Source organism: Amia ocellicauda, chromosome 2 (genome assembly GCF_036373705.1).
Source record: "Amia ocellicauda isolate fAmiCal2 chromosome 2, fAmiCal2.hap1, whole genome shotgun sequence".
NCBI lineage: Eukaryota > Metazoa > Chordata > Actinopteri > Amiiformes > Amiidae > Amia > Amia ocellicauda.
Genome location: NC_089851.1, coordinates 5,093,756 through 5,113,884, shown reverse-complemented (window position 1 = coordinate 5,113,884; position 20,129 = coordinate 5,093,756). Strand labels below are relative to the sequence as shown.

At 40.8% G+C, this 20,129-nt stretch overlaps 1 protein-coding gene across 1 annotated transcript in view; it reads right to left on the bottom strand.

The window, feature by feature from the left end:
* Positions 1 to 20,129, bottom strand: part of xylb (xylulokinase homolog (H. influenzae)) — an 81,282-nt gene that overhangs the window by 56,806 nt on the left and 4,347 nt on the right. The window contains exons 9-15 of the mRNA XM_066716624.1: positions 19,320 to 19,438; positions 17,279 to 17,360; positions 15,646 to 15,686; positions 14,948 to 15,063; positions 14,312 to 14,427; positions 13,684 to 13,757; positions 13,011 to 13,107 (exon numbers count right to left, since the gene is read on the bottom strand). Of these exons, the coding sequence (XP_066572721.1) occupies positions 13,011 to 13,107; positions 13,684 to 13,757; positions 14,312 to 14,427; positions 14,948 to 15,063; positions 15,646 to 15,686; positions 17,279 to 17,360; positions 19,320 to 19,438 (645 nt within the window). The remainder of the gene's footprint in view (positions 1 to 13,010; positions 13,108 to 13,683; positions 13,758 to 14,311; positions 14,428 to 14,947; positions 15,064 to 15,645; positions 15,687 to 17,278; positions 17,361 to 19,319; positions 19,439 to 20,129) is intronic.

Genomic DNA, 20,129 nt, shown 5'->3' with positions numbered 1-20,129 from the left:
CTACTTCTGTGTTTCTTGTAATTTGACTGAAACAGATTTAGTTTGTATTACTCCTTCACAATCTCAGATCAGCGCAGCTCTTTCATCAAACAATCTGTCTTTGTAAAATATGGAGTAGTAATGAAAATAATCACAGATGCAAGACATGGAAAGTCGCAATTATGATTTCGTTTTCAACGGCCATTAAATGCTCATTTACTTACATGTGATGATAAGAGTCTGATAGCCTTGAAAATCAAATCAGCAATATACATTTCTTCTTGGATTCAAACACCAAATATTGCACATTTCATTCACAGATTAACTATAGATACATATATATTACAGTATTTTATTAAATATCCAACCTAACTGTAGTTCATTCTGTCCAGCTGCTGTGTTGGTTATAGTAAATAGATTGAAGGTGATCTGGTCAAGAAATTTGGAGTGGTTTCTGTTACTAATGATGAGCTTATATGAAAAAGAGATTACTACCCAAACGGTTACCTTCCCAAACTGAAAAAAAGAAAAGGAAGTGCAGTGAATTGTAAGGCTTTATGCAGAGTTAAAACAGCTGCTTGTCCGACCGAATCAGTTTCCTACAAACAGCCCCAACTGGGATAACTCAAAATAGTAACAAGGTTGGAAGACCAAAGTACCTGCAAGAGCTGCAGCCAGGTCAGCGCAGCAGCAAGTTCAGTCCCTCCTGACACACTGAGTACACCATGTACTCGGAACGGGATATTTTATGGCGATCAACATACGCAAAACCAGAAACACATAAAGGACACCTGCCTCCTCATAACCTGTGTGCAGCGGGAGCACAACGAGAGGGGCGTGACTCCCTGAAGTAAAAATAACTAAAATGATGCCCTTCGATTTGACAACAAGTAGAGGTTTGTATGCGTTTTCTGATTAACGTCATGTAAGTTTTCCTGTGCTGGCGTACGTGACTGGAAACCCGACCAGGCTCGCTCCAGGCTGACCCTAAATGTCACAACGACTTCCACAGAAACCAAAGTACAAACCGCCTAACCTTTCTCCACTTTTTTTCTTTAGAATTTATTCTAAACTGACAAGTTCCATCCACTTTGAGACATTTCTTGTAGGCCAGTGGCTTAGCATTAATCTTTCCATCCTAGCAGCACTCATACAGACTTAGTGCTACTTAAAGAGCACACAACTATAATATATATATTTATATATTTTCATATAGCGTGGCTTATGTCAGAAAAACTTGAGTGCCCATGAAATCCCCTGGAAGCCCTAAGTGTTAAGGGGTTAATGCACAGGTTAATGACAATATCTGTCAGCCGCAGCACAGGATTGTGGGTAGCGCTGCATTATGCTAAAGACCGTTGCAGGGAATCGGTGGCTTCCAGTTTTCCAGGAAACTTTGATCCTCGTCGGCGGTTACATCATTCTCTCTTAATCCTTGCCAAGAGTCACGTCGTCTCGTGAGAGAGCGAGAGCACAGGTCAGAGATCGACAGCCGAAGAGGAGATGATTGTTAACCCAGAAGTCACTTCCGACAAGTTTTAACCATGAAAAATAAATGCCCCTTTCCCTGAGCAAGAAGCGTCTGCCGCTACTTTGCATTCCTTTCCTGATGTCAATTACAGGAACTACTTGTGTAAATTCGACAGAACCTACACAAAGAGTACAGCAGAGACCCCGTTCATGTTTGAGATTGAGGCGCAGGGCCACCTTAACTCATATGTGAACGGGGTTATAGTTTTAAGGCAGCCCTGGGCCGGGTGAAAACTAGTTCAGCTTTTTGACCCGGCCTAAATCTTTTGAGGGGCCGAAAGGCAACCTAACTGTGAACATGAGCACGCCGGGCCCTGGGTGTGGAAGAGACACCACTTCTTGCCAACGCAGAATAAACACAGGCACCAAAACAGCTTATTGCACTGCACAAGACAAACAGTATTGTCTCTATATTGTTTGAATGTCATATCGATCTATAGCCTTAAATGTACTGATAAATTTCGCTAGCTCACATCTTTATATATATTATAAAAGTCTAGTCTAGTAATGAGTTATAATGTAAACAGTTCAAGCTACTTGGTCGATTAAAATAAAAGTGTGTAGCTGGTAAACTTGCTATTGTTTGTTCTTGTACTAAGTATGATTGAAGTCTGAAATTTAACAGTATGCAATTTTCAGGTGTAAAATGCATTGTGAAATTGTGAACGGGACCAGGTAACTTTATTAATTATCCGAATTGTGCATTAAAACGATATAAATTTAACCGAAGCAGGTTTCCATTCAAATCAATGCATTTCAAAACAGGAACACATGTTTACTGTCCAATCCGAAATGCGATTATATTGAGCTGAGCAGTACAATCACAAATGCCGGCGTTAGAGGTATCAACTGGGACGATGCAGAAATTAAAGTGCTGCTTAAAATGTGGATGGAAGATAAAGTTAAAACAGAAACCGAAGGAAGTGCACAGCGCTGCTGTCTATGAGGATATCATTATAGAAGCAATCACAGAAGGCTGCTTTCAATGGGTATCAATCACTCGCCAGACCAAGTTAAAAGGAAAATAAAAATGCAAGGATCAGACTTTAAAAATTACAACAAACGTGGTGGAGTCCAGAGCACGTTTTTCCGAGGAACTCTAAGAAATAATGAACAGCAGCTTGGGATTGCATGGGACACATCGACCTGCAGCAGACAGCACCGAAGAGATGGACACTTCTGAAGTACTACTACTGTAATATATGTACTGTATGTGTGTGTGTGTGTGTGTGTGTGTGTGTGTGTGTAACAGACATGCATACGATTTCTTGTGATTTAATGTAGATGTCGTAAATGTGCTTCACTTTCGGGTGAATTGTACAACAGCACTTTTAGACTTGCAGAACCGAAGACAGACCTTTGAAAAGGGAAATATATTAATTCTATTCCCCATTGAACCAGCAATTTTTTAATTATATTAGAAAGCTTTGGCTGCAAAGGGTTTACTTTCAAAAAATATATAGGACCGATCAATAGCCTATATATATCGATATTAATAAGTTGTGATATATATAGGAATATATTGTATACACCTGTAAGCAGACCTAATGTCATGCGTCACTGGTTTGTTTGAGCAGATGTGTTTTTTCCCAGCATGCATTTCGTTTAGGCCTCCTTTTCAGCTGCATACGTGAATGCACTTAGGCCTCCTAAAACCTCAACTGTGAACGGGGTCAGAAAAAAAGCCGAACTAAATTTGAGGCCTAATAAGAGTTTTTTTAAGCTATGTTGCACAAATCGTTTAAACAAACTCAGCTGTACTCTTTGTGTAGGTTCTGTTGAAGGGGAGGAAGTGTTTATTTTTCATCGTCCTATTCTTCTTCCTGTTCGAAATATAAATCCAGTTAGACTAATACTTTCCTTTACTGTTTATGAGCTACTCTGAATGGCAGTCGCTGTTTGGGCAATAACGTGGTTGGGACTCAAGAGGGCTTCTTTTAGATTTACTTTCATTCCTCCTGTTCTATTTCGACTACTATCTATTTAGATTTAAATTTGATTTGGGCTGTAGTGCTTGTCATGGACACCAGCAGACTTGATTAAAGTCTTCAAAATCATGAAAGGCATCGACCACATCAAACCAGAGGAGCTTTTCCAGATCAGCAGGGACACACGCACCCGGGGACACAAATGGAAATTGGGCTTCAAGGCATTCAAGACAGAAAACAGGAGACAAACTCTGAACAAACTCCCCAGCGATGTGGTAGAAGAGACAATTTGGGAACATTCAAAAACAGACTGGATAGATCCTTGGATCACTTAGTTATTAATGGACACCAAACGAGCACGATGGGGTGAATGGCCTCCTCTCCATTGGACACTTTCTTATGCTCTAATAGACACCAAGATTCTTCCAAGATAAGCTCTGTAATAACAGCCCGGCATATTTAACAGGACAGTTTTGTATATCGCGTACACCCAGGGTCTTATGCAAACAAAACTCTTTATGATTTTATGAATACAAGGAATGTATTTTTGGAATGAGCAAGCCAGTCTTGGGATCGATTCGAGACTTCGGGAATCTCTCCCATCAGCCACAATCACGCCAACTACCTGTCAGCCGAGTTCAAAACACTCAGGCACCGCCCGCGTGTGGAGAATCTGCTCTGACTTCGCTGGGATTTGCACAAGCGCTCACTTCTTCCTGGTTTCAAATTCACCCACTGACAGCTGCTTATGTTCTTACAGCGGTGTAATTTGTTTCATTGCAGCCAAAATGACTGTCGTTGATATACTGTTCAAGGAAGAAAAAAGGAAAAAGGAAGAGGAATGTATAAAGAGCCGGCCCAGCAGGCACTCAACACGCTTTATATGAAGTGAATGTTAGACATGTCAATATGACACTGTCTGAGAGATGTGCCCTTAAGTGGAAATCAGTCATAATCAGGATTTCGGAGGAACATGCCTTCTCAGCTTTCTCTCAGCAGATTTCTTTTAAAACCCAAGTTGTTTTTTGTGACGATACCTGCAAGCCCTGGATTTAATTGCCTATGGTACTAGTTGACACAATGCCACTCGGCTACAAAGCCCAGTCCCTGTGTATGTTCATCAGCTCCATCATTCGGGAACCTGCAGCAGCTTGGTCCTCAGAGACCCGTAAGAAATCTTCCTCAGAGTTTGTTCTTTTTCTTTTCAAGAGGGGAGAGAAAGGCCTGCAGCAGAAAGTGCTTTTTAAATATGATTGTGCAGTTGCTTCTCCCCACATCTACATAAGCGGATATGAGTCTTTAAACACAAGGCAAGAGAGGATCGCACACAGGGGAGGCAGTCGAAAGTGGCGTTTCCCATCAATCAAGGTAAAAATCTTGAGGAATTCCTCAAACATTGTGACCACACCGATGTGAGCAGTGCTATCAGAGACTATTAGAAAAGTGCACAAAAAATACCACCGCAAAAAAAAAAGCATATCATGGAATAAGATCTACCCTTTCATTGTTTGGCTTTCACTTGCAAAACAACAACTGCAAATTATCTATTTCCACGAGGCTGCCTGCTTCCACTCCACTTCAACACACACCGAGCATCACACAGATTAAAGACGCCACTAATCGAGAAACTGTGAACTTCTCCGAGGGAAGCGTAGATTAAAGGGAATTGGAGCACAACGGGAAAATGTTCGCCTCTTAGGGGGGTCTCCACGACAGAGAGCATTGCTTTTTTATTTTCATTCAAGTAACACCAGTTGAGTGCTGGTCTGTTTCATACATCTTTACATTAGGAGCGATTGTTGAATCCGGGAAGATTATATTTAGAATGCTTTTGAAGAATTTTGTTTTTCCCAAGGTGAAAGTACACTGCAGGATGAAGCGGCGAAATTGAATAACTTTTTTGATTCACCTTTAGATCACATTTGGAAACATAAAGAACAGAAATAGAAATCAATGGAATGGCAATCAAATGTTTAGACACCTTGCTTTACCTTGAGACACCTACAGGGACTAAATTGAGTTCATTTTGATGACGCAGTACGATAGCTAACTGGAGTAATTAATCATCATTTGCATGTTCCTCCTTAAAAAAAATTGGAACTATGTAAGTTACATCATAAACAATGGGGTGACAAAACTGTCTGTTTAAAGTAGCAGGGGCTGAGGCCTCTTCATACGCCGTGAGAAAGCGCGGTAGAATTTTGCTTTGGCAGGGAGATGTGACCTGGCCTAGTTTTGAAAGGTTACTGTTTTTCAGTTTCACCGAGTTGAGACTTCGGACATCAGCCTGAGCGCCAGGAAGAGGAGGATTGTGTTTTTTCAGATGTTTAATGTTTTGTGCGTATTGCCGTCATGCCAGACACCACAATCATGGGTAAATATTATGCTGTCTCACTCAATGGACTGCGCATTCAATCTAACAAACAAAACGCCTCAGGAAACACTTCAAGTGTTGACGGATATGCCGTTAAGGAATGGCACTTAGCACAACCTCAGCATCCTGTCTATTCTTTACACCTGGCTGGGAACCGATGTTCACGGGTCTCAAACTGCAATCGTTGTCAGGCTCGAAACGATTTTGAACCACCATCGGAACAAGATGTTTTCTCCACAAACGCTGTGTTCAACCTATGTGGGGCATGTTGTATCAACACAGTAAAAGGAGGTTAAACGGCACACTTTGCAGCTGATATAATAAATGAAAAATACAATTCCCCGTCTTCTTTTCGCACTTAATTTACTGTTTTAGACAGCTAGAAAAATTGGGGTTACGTTTAGTTCAATGGGTAAAACTCTGCTCCTGGTTGCTTAGCTACATCACAGCACTGTATTTTCAAGAAATAACACTTGATTTAATTTGCCATTTCTCTGAAGATGAATATGGTAAACTTAATCTGAAACGTTCTGCACAAACCTCAGTTATTAAAGTGATACTGACCTGGTTTTGCTTTTTCTGGATACCGGGATATTTCCTCTGGCACTTTTTATGATCCCTCACCCAGTTTGCATAAAAATACCATCATTAGCATCTGGTCTATAGCAAACCTCTCACATAAAGGCACGTCAGGAAAATAACTTAGCGAGAGGAGGGCTGAGAGGATGCCATTAAGCGAGAGAGAAATGGATTGATCACTTGCTCAACTAAGCACCAGATTGTTCACTCAAGTCCTGATTGTTTTTCAGGTCATGTTATTATGCGTCTTTTTACGACATTAGTCTTGCACAAATACAAGGAGAGAGAAAAGAAAAACACACAAAACAAATGAGCCTATCCTTCAATTCCGTCTAAAAACAGTAAGCAATCATGCCTATGATAGATAATCTTTCAGCCAAAGGTTGAATCAGTGTAATCAACTGGTTAACCCGTTATGTCAGGACTTAAGATTTAACACCTTAACCACCACTCACCACTAAAATCACTACAGAAAATTATCACAATCTGAACAAACTCCCCAGCGATGTGGCTGAAGAGACAATTTGGGAACATTCAGAAACAGACTGGATAGGATCCTTGGATCACTTAGTTATTAATGGACACCAAACGAGCACGATGGGTCGAATGGCCTCCTCTCGATTGTACACTTTCTTATGTTCTTATTAAAGACCTTCTCTCTCCACACCAAAAACCCAAAACGTCCATCTTGTAACAGGTTGCCTAACTATATAATTAGACAACGCACAAAGATACAAGTTGAGCCTTTCTAAAAAGTACTTCCATGTGATTTTCCCCACAAAACAGAAGGATGCTAGAAATCATATTCAGGGATCAAAGAGAGTTTGAAATGAATAAGCTTCTTGCATCAGAAGAAAACCCAAGCCAGTAGAAGACATTTATCCAAACAAGATCACACAATGCTCCAACTGTAACAGTGAAATGCTGGACAGACAGGTGCTGCTGAATTCATGCTGATGTTAGCAAGGCGGGCGTGTTTAGAATGAGCCCAGCATCACTAATGACCTGTAAATCATACACACGCCACGCTAAGGACTCGGCAGGTGGAGGGTTTCCAGCCTGTCCTCTGGCTCTTCCTCTATCACAGCTCCGAGTCACGAGCGTCGCCGATACCCGGCCCTTCTGTTGCGGCAGAATCGCAGATGCTAATGAAATAACACCTCGGATGCTCTCGGAGAACCTGCTCGCCTCCAGTCACCGACGGCACGGTGGATGTGTACGCAGTGACCTTTCCGAGGCATCTGTCGCCAAACATGAGAGACTCCAACCTTGAAATTTCTCCTGTCGGGGTTTTTTATTACAACGGCGGGGTTTCCGTGCGGTGCTTTGGAGTCATGAGGTGGGGATGTTTCGCCCGTTTGGGCCTCAAAACTGCGGAGGCAGCCAATAAACAATAAGCCAAAGGTTTCATCATAAAAACAGTAGTCAATTACCGAAGAGTAAGGAAAAAAAAATGATACAATTATTGGAAATCCACACTCATTTCTACAACTAAAAAAGGGGCATAGCAGAGAAAAAAGATGAATGACTTATAGTTGTAGTCACTCTTATAGTTCAGTATTGCCAGAGATAACATTTTTTAAGTATTACTTTCATTTTGGACTACCAAACCAGTTTTAATTTCTTATTTGAATTAGTGAATAAGAGTTGCTTTTATACTCCTGTCCTACTCGGAGAGACTGAGGGACCTGAACCTTTTCACCCTGGAACAGAGGAGACTACGTGGGGACTTGATCCAAGTCTTCAAAATCATGAAAGCATCGAACACATCCTCTCGATTGGACACATTCTTATGTTCTTATTATATCTTTGAACTTCATTTCACTGTTTTTAGAGTTTCAAGATTATTATTTTCCCCCTACATTTCTGTGGGTGTCAATGCTCAGAAATGAATCAATTAATTAGTAGCAGTAAGCAGTACACAGTAGACAGTATATTCTCAATAAGTAAAAACAATAAAAAACATTGTTTCAAATATAAATGATAGTGAGGCTGATTAAATGGTTCTTAATAAAGCCTTGATGGGGAAGCATTTACACTTTTAGTCCCAAAGACCTATTGGTTACATTTACAATCATCCTAACAACCTTGGTCTGTAATTAATTACCGTAATCAGAGGATAGCAATATTTCCGAGCAAGTTGTGAAATTAACGTCTGCGAAAGGTTTAATGAACACAGATGGCATCTCTTTGAAGAGGTTATAAAACACGATTGCTGTGATATAAGGGTTCTCCGTCGATAGCTGCAGATAAAAGCGCATCTCTCCAAGCCTTCAAAGAGTCAAGAGAGGACGGGCTGCTTCGGCCCTCTCATAAGCAAAAGGGATAATAACAGTTAAAAAGTTGAAGCCATAACTATATATCTAATGCTCCAATAACCCACCGTTTCAAACAAACAAAGTAGGGCCAGCATGTGTTTATCAGCTAATGTAATCAGTGTTTTCATAGCATTAAACTTACAGTAGTGTACAGAAGTTGTGGTACCACTTTAGATTCCACGATTATTGCCATTCGGATTAAATTTCCTGACACAAAACTGTTTGATAATGCTTTTTTAATTCCCTCTGATGGGTAGAAGCTGTTGTATCACCTGGAGAAACTGTACACCAGCTTTAAAACAAACGAAGAACTGCTGCAGGCTTTTCAAACTTATCTGTGGTGAGGTTTAAAAATAATATCAATTGTTCTCTGCCTTGATCTACAGCTGTAATCTCTCCTTTGTAATTGTGTCCTCCCTGAAAACCCCCCCACACACACATCCAATCCCACTCCAACTATCCCTTTCAGATAAAACAAAAACTGAATATCTCTGGCCTGGAACAGAGGCGATTCTGTGGGGATTACACTGAGGTAATAAACACCCTGACAGGAGCTGCCAAAGTTTACCCACACGTCTCATTTCAGTTCAACAAGGAAAGTAGAACAGGGAACAAAAGTAGGAAAGTACAGCCGAGTGAATTAGGGACACTGTACACATGAGTTGTGATTGAATACATCGCCATGCTATGGAAGCTTATTCCCGCTGATCTTTTATGAATAGATTCAATAAAGTAACCAAGCAAGCAGGATTGGCTGAATTTATTTACACTATTTACTTTTTCTTTCCAATTCAGATTTGAACCATAAATAGAAAGTTCTGAGACCATTTTTTTTTGGGGGGGAAATACCTATACTGTATTAGATTAAAATAAATAAATTAATTGATTAATTAGTTAATTAAATTACATAATCTGCAGTACAAAAGTTCTGACACAAACTGGATCTTGTGCTCCATTCGCCAACGACCGCATTTCAGTATTCGACTGAAGCCTGGCTGAATTAAAGGCACTATTTAGTACTTGTAAATGCAAATTCCATTCAAACTAATTTTATTGACTATTGAATTTTTCTCAGCACTTAGGCCTATTTGTGTACAGCTCCAAGGTCAGCATCATTAGCCTTTTGCTATCAATAATGTTGCTTTGTGCATCTACGCAAATCCCCTTTTCTTTCAGTGGAAAAGTGAGTCACTCCACTCCCGGGTTATGGAGCAGACTAATTCACAAACGTAACTAAAGGTAATTTGTTCAGCAGAGTCCAGACAACAACAATAGCCCCTGTCTTGAATCCAAGGAGACAGTACACTCTCAAAACAGAAACAATCCCTGAGCTTAAAAGGCATCGAAAAGATTGTCTGTGTTACGCTGCGTCGAAGCATAGCAACACCATTGTACGGCAAAAGTAACCTTCACCACCGTTTAAGTTTTAAAACGGCTCAGAAGTATTTGCACCATGGAATTTGAGTATGGTTTTGTTTTAAGTCACAAACCTGTAGATTGCATATATTTAGACAATGGGGCGAGGAGAGCAGAAGCCTTGCCTTACAGTAGAGAGCACAAAAGACGTTTCATGGAAAAGAGGCACTGTGGATTGAAAGTGGGGAGGCCTTCAATCCGAGTGCAACGACAAAGGCAGAGGATGATGTTGAGTATAATATTAATAACAATATTAATATCCTTTCAAGGCCACGGCACGCACAAAAGTCTATCAAAAAACGGACTGAGAAATTAGCTATGAAGCTCCCCGCACTGGGGCAATAGCAGCTGCTTTACAGGGCAGGCAGTTACTGATTTGTTGACGGGGGTGAGGCAGATAGTGGACCGTCGACCGGGATGGGGGTCACAGTAGGGGAAGCACTTACACAACTACAAATATTGTAAACATATTATAAAACCTAACCTGGCATTTTTTTTTTTTTTGATTTTTTGGTTTGTTTGTTTGATTTTCATAAGTACTTACATGCGAGGTTAACCTCTGCCCTTAAGCAAGTGGTTTTTAATAGTCAATTAACAGCAACACGAACCACTGAAATGTGTTTTTACAAACCGCACAGCCTTACCTTTCATCTGGTCCTTTCACAAACGGATTCTGGAAACGACTTTAGAAGAGCTCACATCCGTCTCATTCAGTGACCATCTGAACGCGAATATAATGCTCTTCAAACGGTCAAAGCAAATCAAACATGTATGCTTGCATTCAAATGTATACTTATTTTCCATGTTTGAAATAGTCATGAATGACTTAAAGCTATACCAATCACATAAAGTACGGGGTATCTCATTTAAAAAACTAATTAAAATAGAAAAAGAAGAATGGAATGAACTGTGGAGTGAAAACTTATTTATCAATGTTTCTGCAATAGCGATTCATCCTACAGAAAATTATTCCAATGCACCACACCACATGAACACTTGTGTATCCTGGTAGATCCACTATTGCCCTTCCTGGATATACAAATGTGTTCAAAATCACATGTGCCACGTCCCTCTGGTTTAATTCAATTCATTCTTGTCGCATTGGGAGGTTTTGCAATACAGTGTACATATAGTCTTGTGTGTGTGTTTGTGGTTAACATAGTAGGGTCACTGGGTCACCCCCAATTTGAATGTGTATCAATTTAACTCACAAAGCAGTCTCACATTTCAGTAATTCAACACATTTTCTCGGTTTTCTGGACGTCAAAACCATCCTTTTGTTAACCACTTGCACTTGACTCAACTGTCAGTAAATGAGGGATTTGTTTTTTCTTTGTATAACCTCAGCTCTGTCACCACAATCACAGCTTTTGTTTTAGCCTACTTTGCCTGAGAAAGCCTCTCCTCTGATGCCCCAGGACCAGCAGAACAGAGTTCAAAAGTTTACAGTTAAAGCATCTATTCACATGTGGGTTAATAGTGACACACGTGACCCTTTAGACACGTATGAGGTACCACAGTCTCTGCCATCTAAATTACTGTTCGACTAAATTAGCTCTGAGCAATTTACTAGACAATTATACACACAGAAAATAAATTAATCATAAGAGAGTGATTATTGATTACCCTAACTGCTGCATGGATGTAATAAATTACACACAGTTTCAATAGGAAATATTAAAATGACCTCCTCAGGTAGTCACTTATGATAACAGTGTAATTACATATGCATTAATAATGTAATTGTGGTCCTGGTATTCTCATCAGTATATACAGTTATACTAGTCTTTAAAACGATAAATATGAACCAAATATAGTTTATTTCTGCATGTTGGTTTGACCAGGCTCATACTAAACTCTTGCTCGTACATCTGTTACAATGTCTACTGAAATGCCGGATTGACCTTCACTGTTGTATTCAGTATTCACTATTCTGCTCTACTGCTAAATCTATTTTAATAGTTTCCATAAATGCTTCCCCCCACAAGCTTTGCTAAGGAGTGCCTGCAGGTATAACTGATCCTAGCTGCGCATGGTGTTGTTTTGTCTAACTCATGATTCGAGTGACTCTGGGGATTTTAATTTAGGTTGGTTTGTTTTTCTGTTGTGTTTTTATTTCCCCCAAGACGTCTCATGTTCTCTCTTCCATCAAGACTCGTCGTTGTGACCCCCCTACCTGGTGTAATATGCGTCACGATACTTTTCAAAATTGCATTCTTTACAACATGGGTGTCAGACTCCAGTCCTTAATTTTTCTAATTAAACAATTAACTGGACAAATTGAACCCTTCTCTCCAGACTCTGGAATGTTCTGTGGCTTCAGTGTTTTGAGTCATCAACACATTTCGACTATAAAAATAAAATATTAAGGTTTTCAATAAGTAAATAACAACATTAATTAAGTAACTGGGAGCTCCTGTTGGAACAAAAACCAGTGGACACTGCATCCCCCCAGGTCTGACGCCCCTGCTTTAAAAGATTCATAACATTTATTTAAAATTATCAACAAAATGTTACTTTTCTTTTTTACTAAGAAATTGTTTTACTTCTTTCTCAGTATCAGTTCCCTCGATTGCATCACCTCTCGCTTCACAATGGAGAGAAAGAAAAGAGGTTCTCCCCGCAGACACTCCTGCACAGACCTGTCCGGCCCTGACGGGTATGCGATATGATACGGTACGCCGAGGAGCAGCTGAGCTACAGCTGAGCTACAGTGGAAAAGCCCCTACAGCTACACCCGGGCCAGGCGAGGAGAACCTGGAAAGATTCAACGGAGACCGATAATGTGATTAAACAGTCAACGGGAAGAGAGAAGAGAGGAGAGGGGAGATATCAAAGCCAACCTGCCCAGAGCCCGAGAGGAGTGCACAGAAGCGGGGAACTCACTGATTTTATAGCCCAGCTGCTCGGCATGTACTCTCTTCGCCAGGAACTGGCCCTCGATCACGGCTCGAATTTCCCGCTCCTTGGGGAATCCCTCAACCTGTGCCAGACACAAAGGAGACATTGGTAATCTGATCAGTGGTACAAAGATCCTGGTTTATCGCATCCTCACAGTTTACCGTTACTGCGTTCTCTAAATCCATCTCAGGTGTGTGTTTTTGTGACCGGCATAGCCTCTATGAAAGTTCTAGCATGTGTAAAACATGGTCAGGGCAGTCGGCGTGGTTTTGGGGGTCGGATAAAAGCTAATAAAACATTGCTACATCTGACTGACTGTGAAACGCCAATCTATCACGTTTAATTTCCAAACAGCTATACCGGCGAGTGAGCATTGAGCAGGAAGTCCTTATCCTCACAAAGCCTTTCAGGTAGTCGCCATCCATCAGCAGTTGTAAGCAAAGCGCAGCTGTAACTCACAGCGCTGCTCACAGTCCAAGGCAAAGGGATGATTGAACTGGCTGGAAACGTATAACAACCATCTTCAGTCTGACCTAAATCTTGAGCAGCTGATGTCAGGCCAAATTGAGTCTGCTAGAAAGCTGAAGCGCAGTTTTTATTGTTTTTCTCCCCTGTTCAGATTCGGCGTTTGCTGTCAGCGCAGAGCGGTAAAGCTTACCTTGTTGTCGTCTTTGTCGAATCGGTGCACCCCCACTGCCGCCGGCGTAATCTCCATCGCATCAAAATACATTCCTGAGAAGAGAGCATTGTGCCAGTGAAGTTGCTGTTCTATCCTTCAAAGCTTGTCACAGGTGCTTTTGTTTCTCCCTAAAGAAAGTTAAGAATATGCAACTCGCACATCGTTAATACAATATGAAAATGTTAATGTTCAGACTTAGAGCTCATCTCGATACTGTGGACAGTTCTGGGCTCCACACTTCAAGAAAGATATCGCTGCTCTAGAGGCAGTTCAGAGGAGAGCAACCAGACTTATTCCAGGTCTGAAGGGAATGTCCTACTGAGAGACTGAGGAACTGAACCTTTTCACCCTGGAACAGAGGAGACTACGTGGGGACTTGATCCAAGTCTTCAAAATCATGAAAGGCATCAACCACATCAAACCAGAGGAGCTTTTCCAGATCAGCAGGGACACACGCACCCGGGGACACAAATGGAAATTGGGCTCCAAACGAGCACGATGGGGTGAATGGCCTCCTCTCGATTGGACACTTATGTTCTTATGTTCTAAAAGTGAGAATTTGCAAAGTAGATTCACAAAGTTTTATAGGACTTAAGAAAATACACACCTATGTTCCCCTCATTCCCCATAGGAACCGCCCGAAGTGCTTTAGAAAACTCTTCCCATGATCCTTCGGCGCATTCGTTCCTGATCCTCTCGCGCGTCAGAGACCCATTCTTGAAGCTGACACAACAGAAAACAAGAGTACATGGATATTGTCTAATTACAGACACATTTCAAACTGCAACTTTGAGACTCCCATGACCTCAGGCTTGCAGGGCCGAGTTTAATTACGCTATTGTCATTTCTCATTGATGCTTTATTCTCCCTGTAAATGAACTACATATTCAGCTGTATGCAGCTACTGAATGTACTGGAAAACGTTGTGACAGAAGGTTAATTACAAAAGCTCACCGGGGTATTTGTTGCTTGTTAAACAGACGCCGTCTATTATAACGCAACACAATAGTGCAGGAGTCCCGGTGTTGGAAATGAAAAGCCGCAGAAGAGGACGGGGGAAGCATCTAGCTCAAATGGAGGCAGTGCTCCGTAGCTCAGAGAGGACATACACAAGACATAGCTTTCAAAATTGAACTCAACAGCAAAATATACTCTCCTTGGTACTTCCTGGTTGTGTATATTGCCGAGGTGGGAAACATATATTGCCACCATAGTTTCTTAATAGAAGTAAGACTTTATTTACCATAACAAAGCCATGAAAGCCTGGCTAGTCACTGGGTTACAGAATATATGTCCCTTTACAGCGGGCTTTGGGTCCTGGATCCAGAGGAAGACAGTGTCACTGGTCCCAAGACTCACCTACAGTCAAAAACAAGGTGATTTAATGCGATCTTCAACGATGATATTGAACATGTGCAGATGTTCATTCGTTTAAGCAACACCCTACTCTCAATTCGATCATAACACAGAAATTAGCTTAATTGTCGATTTTCAACCACCACCATAATTAAACAGTGTCCTCGTCATCTGGATTGACCCGTGCACGGCGGATGCTGTGCTTCACGATTTTCATTGACCTTTATAGATGTTTTTTTCTCTTTTCATTAACAAGTTTAGTCTCCTCCCTCACTTTGTTCTGAGAAAAGACAGGACTGGAAAAGGCGCTGCTCCCGATTATTTATTTTCAGGAATAGTGGTCCGTAGAAAATACGTGGAAAAGATTCTTGGAAAAATTAACGTGTGAGAAGAACCAGGCACAAAACTCCAGTGTGAAATATAAGTGTTACACCTGAGAGGAAACGATCCAAACACAAATCCAAAATACAGGATACAGGATACAGGATATGAAGTCTGGGTCCAAGAAACATACATCATTGGCTTTAAACGCCTGAATGTTTACACAATTACAGTGCCTTTAGTGTCTGTACAGTACTCTCTTACAGCAATGTCTCCTTCCTGCAGTCTCATCCCAGCTAAGGAACCTGAAGACAAAACAAAAAGGGTTGTGCGATTAATACGGGTTTAAATTTGTATATAAAAGGCATGAAAAACACATTAACGGCACCTCAACAGCACACCAACATTTAAATTAAAACTCATAGAGAATCCTTTCAATCCATGATGCCACCGATCAATTTAGATTGATCCGCCAATTTGCTTTATTAGTTTAGACCAATAACAATAAGCTCCAATCAATGGCAAACTGCAGATCTGATTACTCAAAAGAATAATTAAATTACGGGACATTTAGTTTTTAATGCTGTGTGTTTCTAACAAGTCATAGATAAATGTCCAGATATTTTTATTTATCGAGGGCAGGAAAATGGACTATTTAAAGATTTCATAATTCTGGTCGATCCATTTCCTTGTTGACTTTCCACAATGATGTAATCAATGTTCTCACACAGGCAAACTACACACAGCAAAGCGACCCTTCTGAAGAAACTGTTGTGCCACCGAGAAGTGCGTATGGATTTTCCTTTTCTGATTTGTGATCTGCCAACTAAAAAGCATTTTAACCATTCAATTAGTCAGTGGGCTTTTCTGTGGGTAATTCCCTGTTTGTTTCAATCGTTTATGTAAAAATAAACCTGAATACTGGTATGTAGTAGTTAATGGGCTTTTGCTCAAATGTTTTGCTGACTGACTTCAAATAAAAATAAAGCAAATGAGGGTCTTTGAACTTGATTAAAGGTTATGTCTCTATAGGCCGACACTCTCCACTGGGCTGTAGTCAGTTAGCAAAATCTGGAGTGCAATCAAAGGATACAGGTACCTGATTTGTCAAGTTAAATTTCACTTATAATAAGATCTAGTAAATAATAAGATGTGAAGTTGACTGGAAGAAAACACGTACAGTTTGTCTTGTTTCATATTCGGAAGTGTCCTTGATTGTTACTTATTTGCAAAGCTATTAATTAACTTCACACTCTTGTACACAATATTGTAAGATATATATTCCATGTTGAAATAGTCGATTATGCCCGAAGTCGGTCATCAAATCTAGAAAATGCCCCGTCTGAGGTCAAAACAAAATAGTAGACTGGAAAGATTTTTGGTTGTCCTGGGAATCATATGAGCTGTAGCTTATTTTTTTATTTTTTTATTCACTTACTAGTATGTTGGTGGCATGACCACTAAAGCATGTGAGTAGTATGTGACATAGATAGGAGTAGCAATGTGTAGGTTTCATATAACAATTATACCCCTGTACACGCCTGCTTTTCTAACTGTAAATACAACCAATCTGAGTCAAGCATTCCCTTTAATAGTATTATGTTACCTTAGTTTAATCATACTAAAACACAGCTGTGCACCACCCACAAATACAACAGGTAAATAAACAGTTTGTTGATACAACTAATCTGTTCCTTTCTTGTGTTTTTGACACTCCAATGTGAGGTTAATACTCAGTTATGTTCACTCAGGCTCGCAACACAAAGGACACGAGTAAACAATGCCAGCATGGAGTGCTAGTACCCCCTAGTGATGCAGGGATGACATGCCACACATAGGAAGTGGAGGGAGGTTTTAACACGCTGATGGAAAGACAACAGACGGGCTTGGGTCTCACCTGGGTTGTCCCCCGTGAAAGCCACGACTCCACAGTCTGGGGAGAACCCATAGCGCCGGACGAAGTAGGGAGACACAGAGCCCTAGAAAACAAGCAAAAGCCCGCGGCCACGTCACCACCAGCAGCACTGTTCATGCCAGTGCAGGCCATATGCCCTCACCCGCACAAAGATGGCGATTAGTCAGAGAGAAGAGCGTCTGCTAAATGACAAATAATGTAAAGACGTGAAGTTTTTACAAATGTGATTTGTGTCGATTCATTATTTTCTCATGAAAGTAGTTAATCGGTGTGTTTCCTTTGCATTTGAACTATCCCAGCCTAGATCCCCTTCTTCAGGGGCGTAAACTAAATGAAGGTGAAGATTTGGTCTTGTCGTATACCACTCCCCAGTTGTACAACATGTATGTGTTGACACGCACTTTGAACATGCTAAATGCATTCCGAGAGTTCTCACCTTTTGCCATAGGGTGGCACCACATGCGTTATGTGGCATAACCTGTCATGTTTTCCTCCGCCTGTGGAAACACCTTCAGTGCGTTCAGCTGGATTCCCCGTTTTCACAACTGTTGTGTCTTAGTTGGCAGGACGAGGGGCGCGATGGGCACAGTGTGGCAATGCATGTGACAGATGTTGTGGATGTGTTACTGTGAACTATGATCTGATTTTCATTCTAAATCCTCAACATATCATTCAAGATATATAAATGGTTGTATATATATATATCAAATGCACAATACCAAAGAACAATTCAGGCCATTCGAGAGCGTATATGTTGCGCTGACCTCCATTTATACTCCGCATGATTTCCAGCAGGGGACAACAAGTCCTAGCTCTCGAATTCATTAAGAAACCCAATCTGATGTGAACTCTGAAAGCCAAATATTCTGTATTGTAACATCTATCGTAAATCAGTGTACTACTGTGTCCAAATCTACACCAATTACTCAGAAATACAGTTTACTTATTCAAAATCAACTGGTCAAGTATCGCATCACTGCTCTGGGCATACTTATTAATTCAGCTACCGTATATCTTCAGATGAACTCTAACATTATGGCTGTATCAAATGCAAGAGCTCCCCAGTGAGCTGCAATCAGGCTGAGCAGTTGTTCAGCTGCACATCTTTCATCAGATAGAATAGCAAGCATTAATTTGGCAATTAGAAGTCAAGTACATCGAAGTTTTTTAAACACCCAGAAGTCTGGCACTGCCTTTCTCACATGGAGTAGATAAAAAGTATTAAACATGATATCTTTCTAAGATGTTTTTCTTTCACAAACCACTGTAACACTGTACAAATGTGTTGATATTATTGCGGTTACACTCTGTCAAGGCACTGCAATAATCTAATCATACCATCCACATACATTGTGTGCATAGCCAGCAAAGGACAAACATAAGGACATTGGGGGGCTAATTGAAAATGTAAACGATGGCACAGTAAAGCACTGTGCGTTACAGAACGCCCTTGAACAAAAATTGTTTAATAGGGTTATTAGGGCTGCCGAAGTGTTTTTATTCTCTTTGGTCTTCGGTGGTGCTCTGCTTTAATGGAGAGCTTGTGCTTTATTGATAACGCTGGTCTCTCTGTGTAGACAAAACCGTCTGGAGTCAGAGGACACTGAAGGATTATCTGAATCTTTAACAAACACATATATGAGGGGTGAATAACCCTGGTCCTGGAGAGCCACAGGGTCTACAGGCTTTTGTTCTATCCAGATCGTTAACTGCTTAATTGAACTAATTGTGTGTCTTAATTAGGCAAAATGTCCCTGTGTTCAAGGTATCCAATGACTGGTAATTAAGAGAGACCTGGAAATCCTGCAGGATTGCGGCTCTCCAGGACCAGGGTTAGCCACCCCTGGTATATATCATTGTTTTCTAATCTGACATCACAGCCTAGTATAGTTTTTACCTCAACATCTTTCCTAAATTGACACATATTCTGCCATCCTGGGTTTTGTCTTACATATTTACCTACAGTCTGAAAGACTATACCGTTATGAACAATGGGTGTTAAGATAATAAACAAATAGGTTACCAGAACTGTCATGGAAGGTACCAGAGGGCCGAGTTTCTCCTCCAGCTGGGGTGCTGTGGCTCTCAGACACGGCTGGGCCCACTGCTTTGCAAAAATGTCCATTAAATTCATCCCTGAACCTGGGGGGGAAAGGGAAACCACAGAGCAAAGCTGTTGAAATTGAGAGTTAACAAAGCCACGATGGCTCTGTACACTCTGTTTGATAGGGACTCCCTGAAATCCTGTCTATATGAAGATGAAGTTTAATCAGTTATTAAGGACTTCTTGGGACGGTATTTTTCAAGAGATTGCATATAAGTATCAGAGAAAGAACACTTAACTGTAGTCTATCTAAATTGGTCCAGGCAACAGTAGGGCCTAGTATAGCAGAACTGCTCTAGTTTTTGGTTTTGTTATTTTGTTATTTTCAATTGAAGTGTGCAACAGTAGTCTGGGAGGCAGACGTGATGTACGTTTCCACCGCGCACTGCATCTTCAGTCGTATAACCTCTAAATGCTGGGGAACCTCAGAAATATGCTGACAGAAACCTATACATTTCATAAATTACACATCAGGCAGGCGAGTTCTTTTCAAATCTCATACGACCTTCAGATACTGAGTATGTTTCTGCTGGACCACCACCAAAGGAGTGTTTCAATTGTTTCAGTTGTTTTAATGCATTAAACATTAAACAAAGATAAAGAGACTGAGCTGAGACCTAAAGAATAAGTAACAGACCTCAGAAAACACTCTGTTTAACTCACATAGCAATGTTTTTTTTCCTCCATTGATTATAGCCGGAACACTTTTGTTTTGTTGTAGTTTTATTT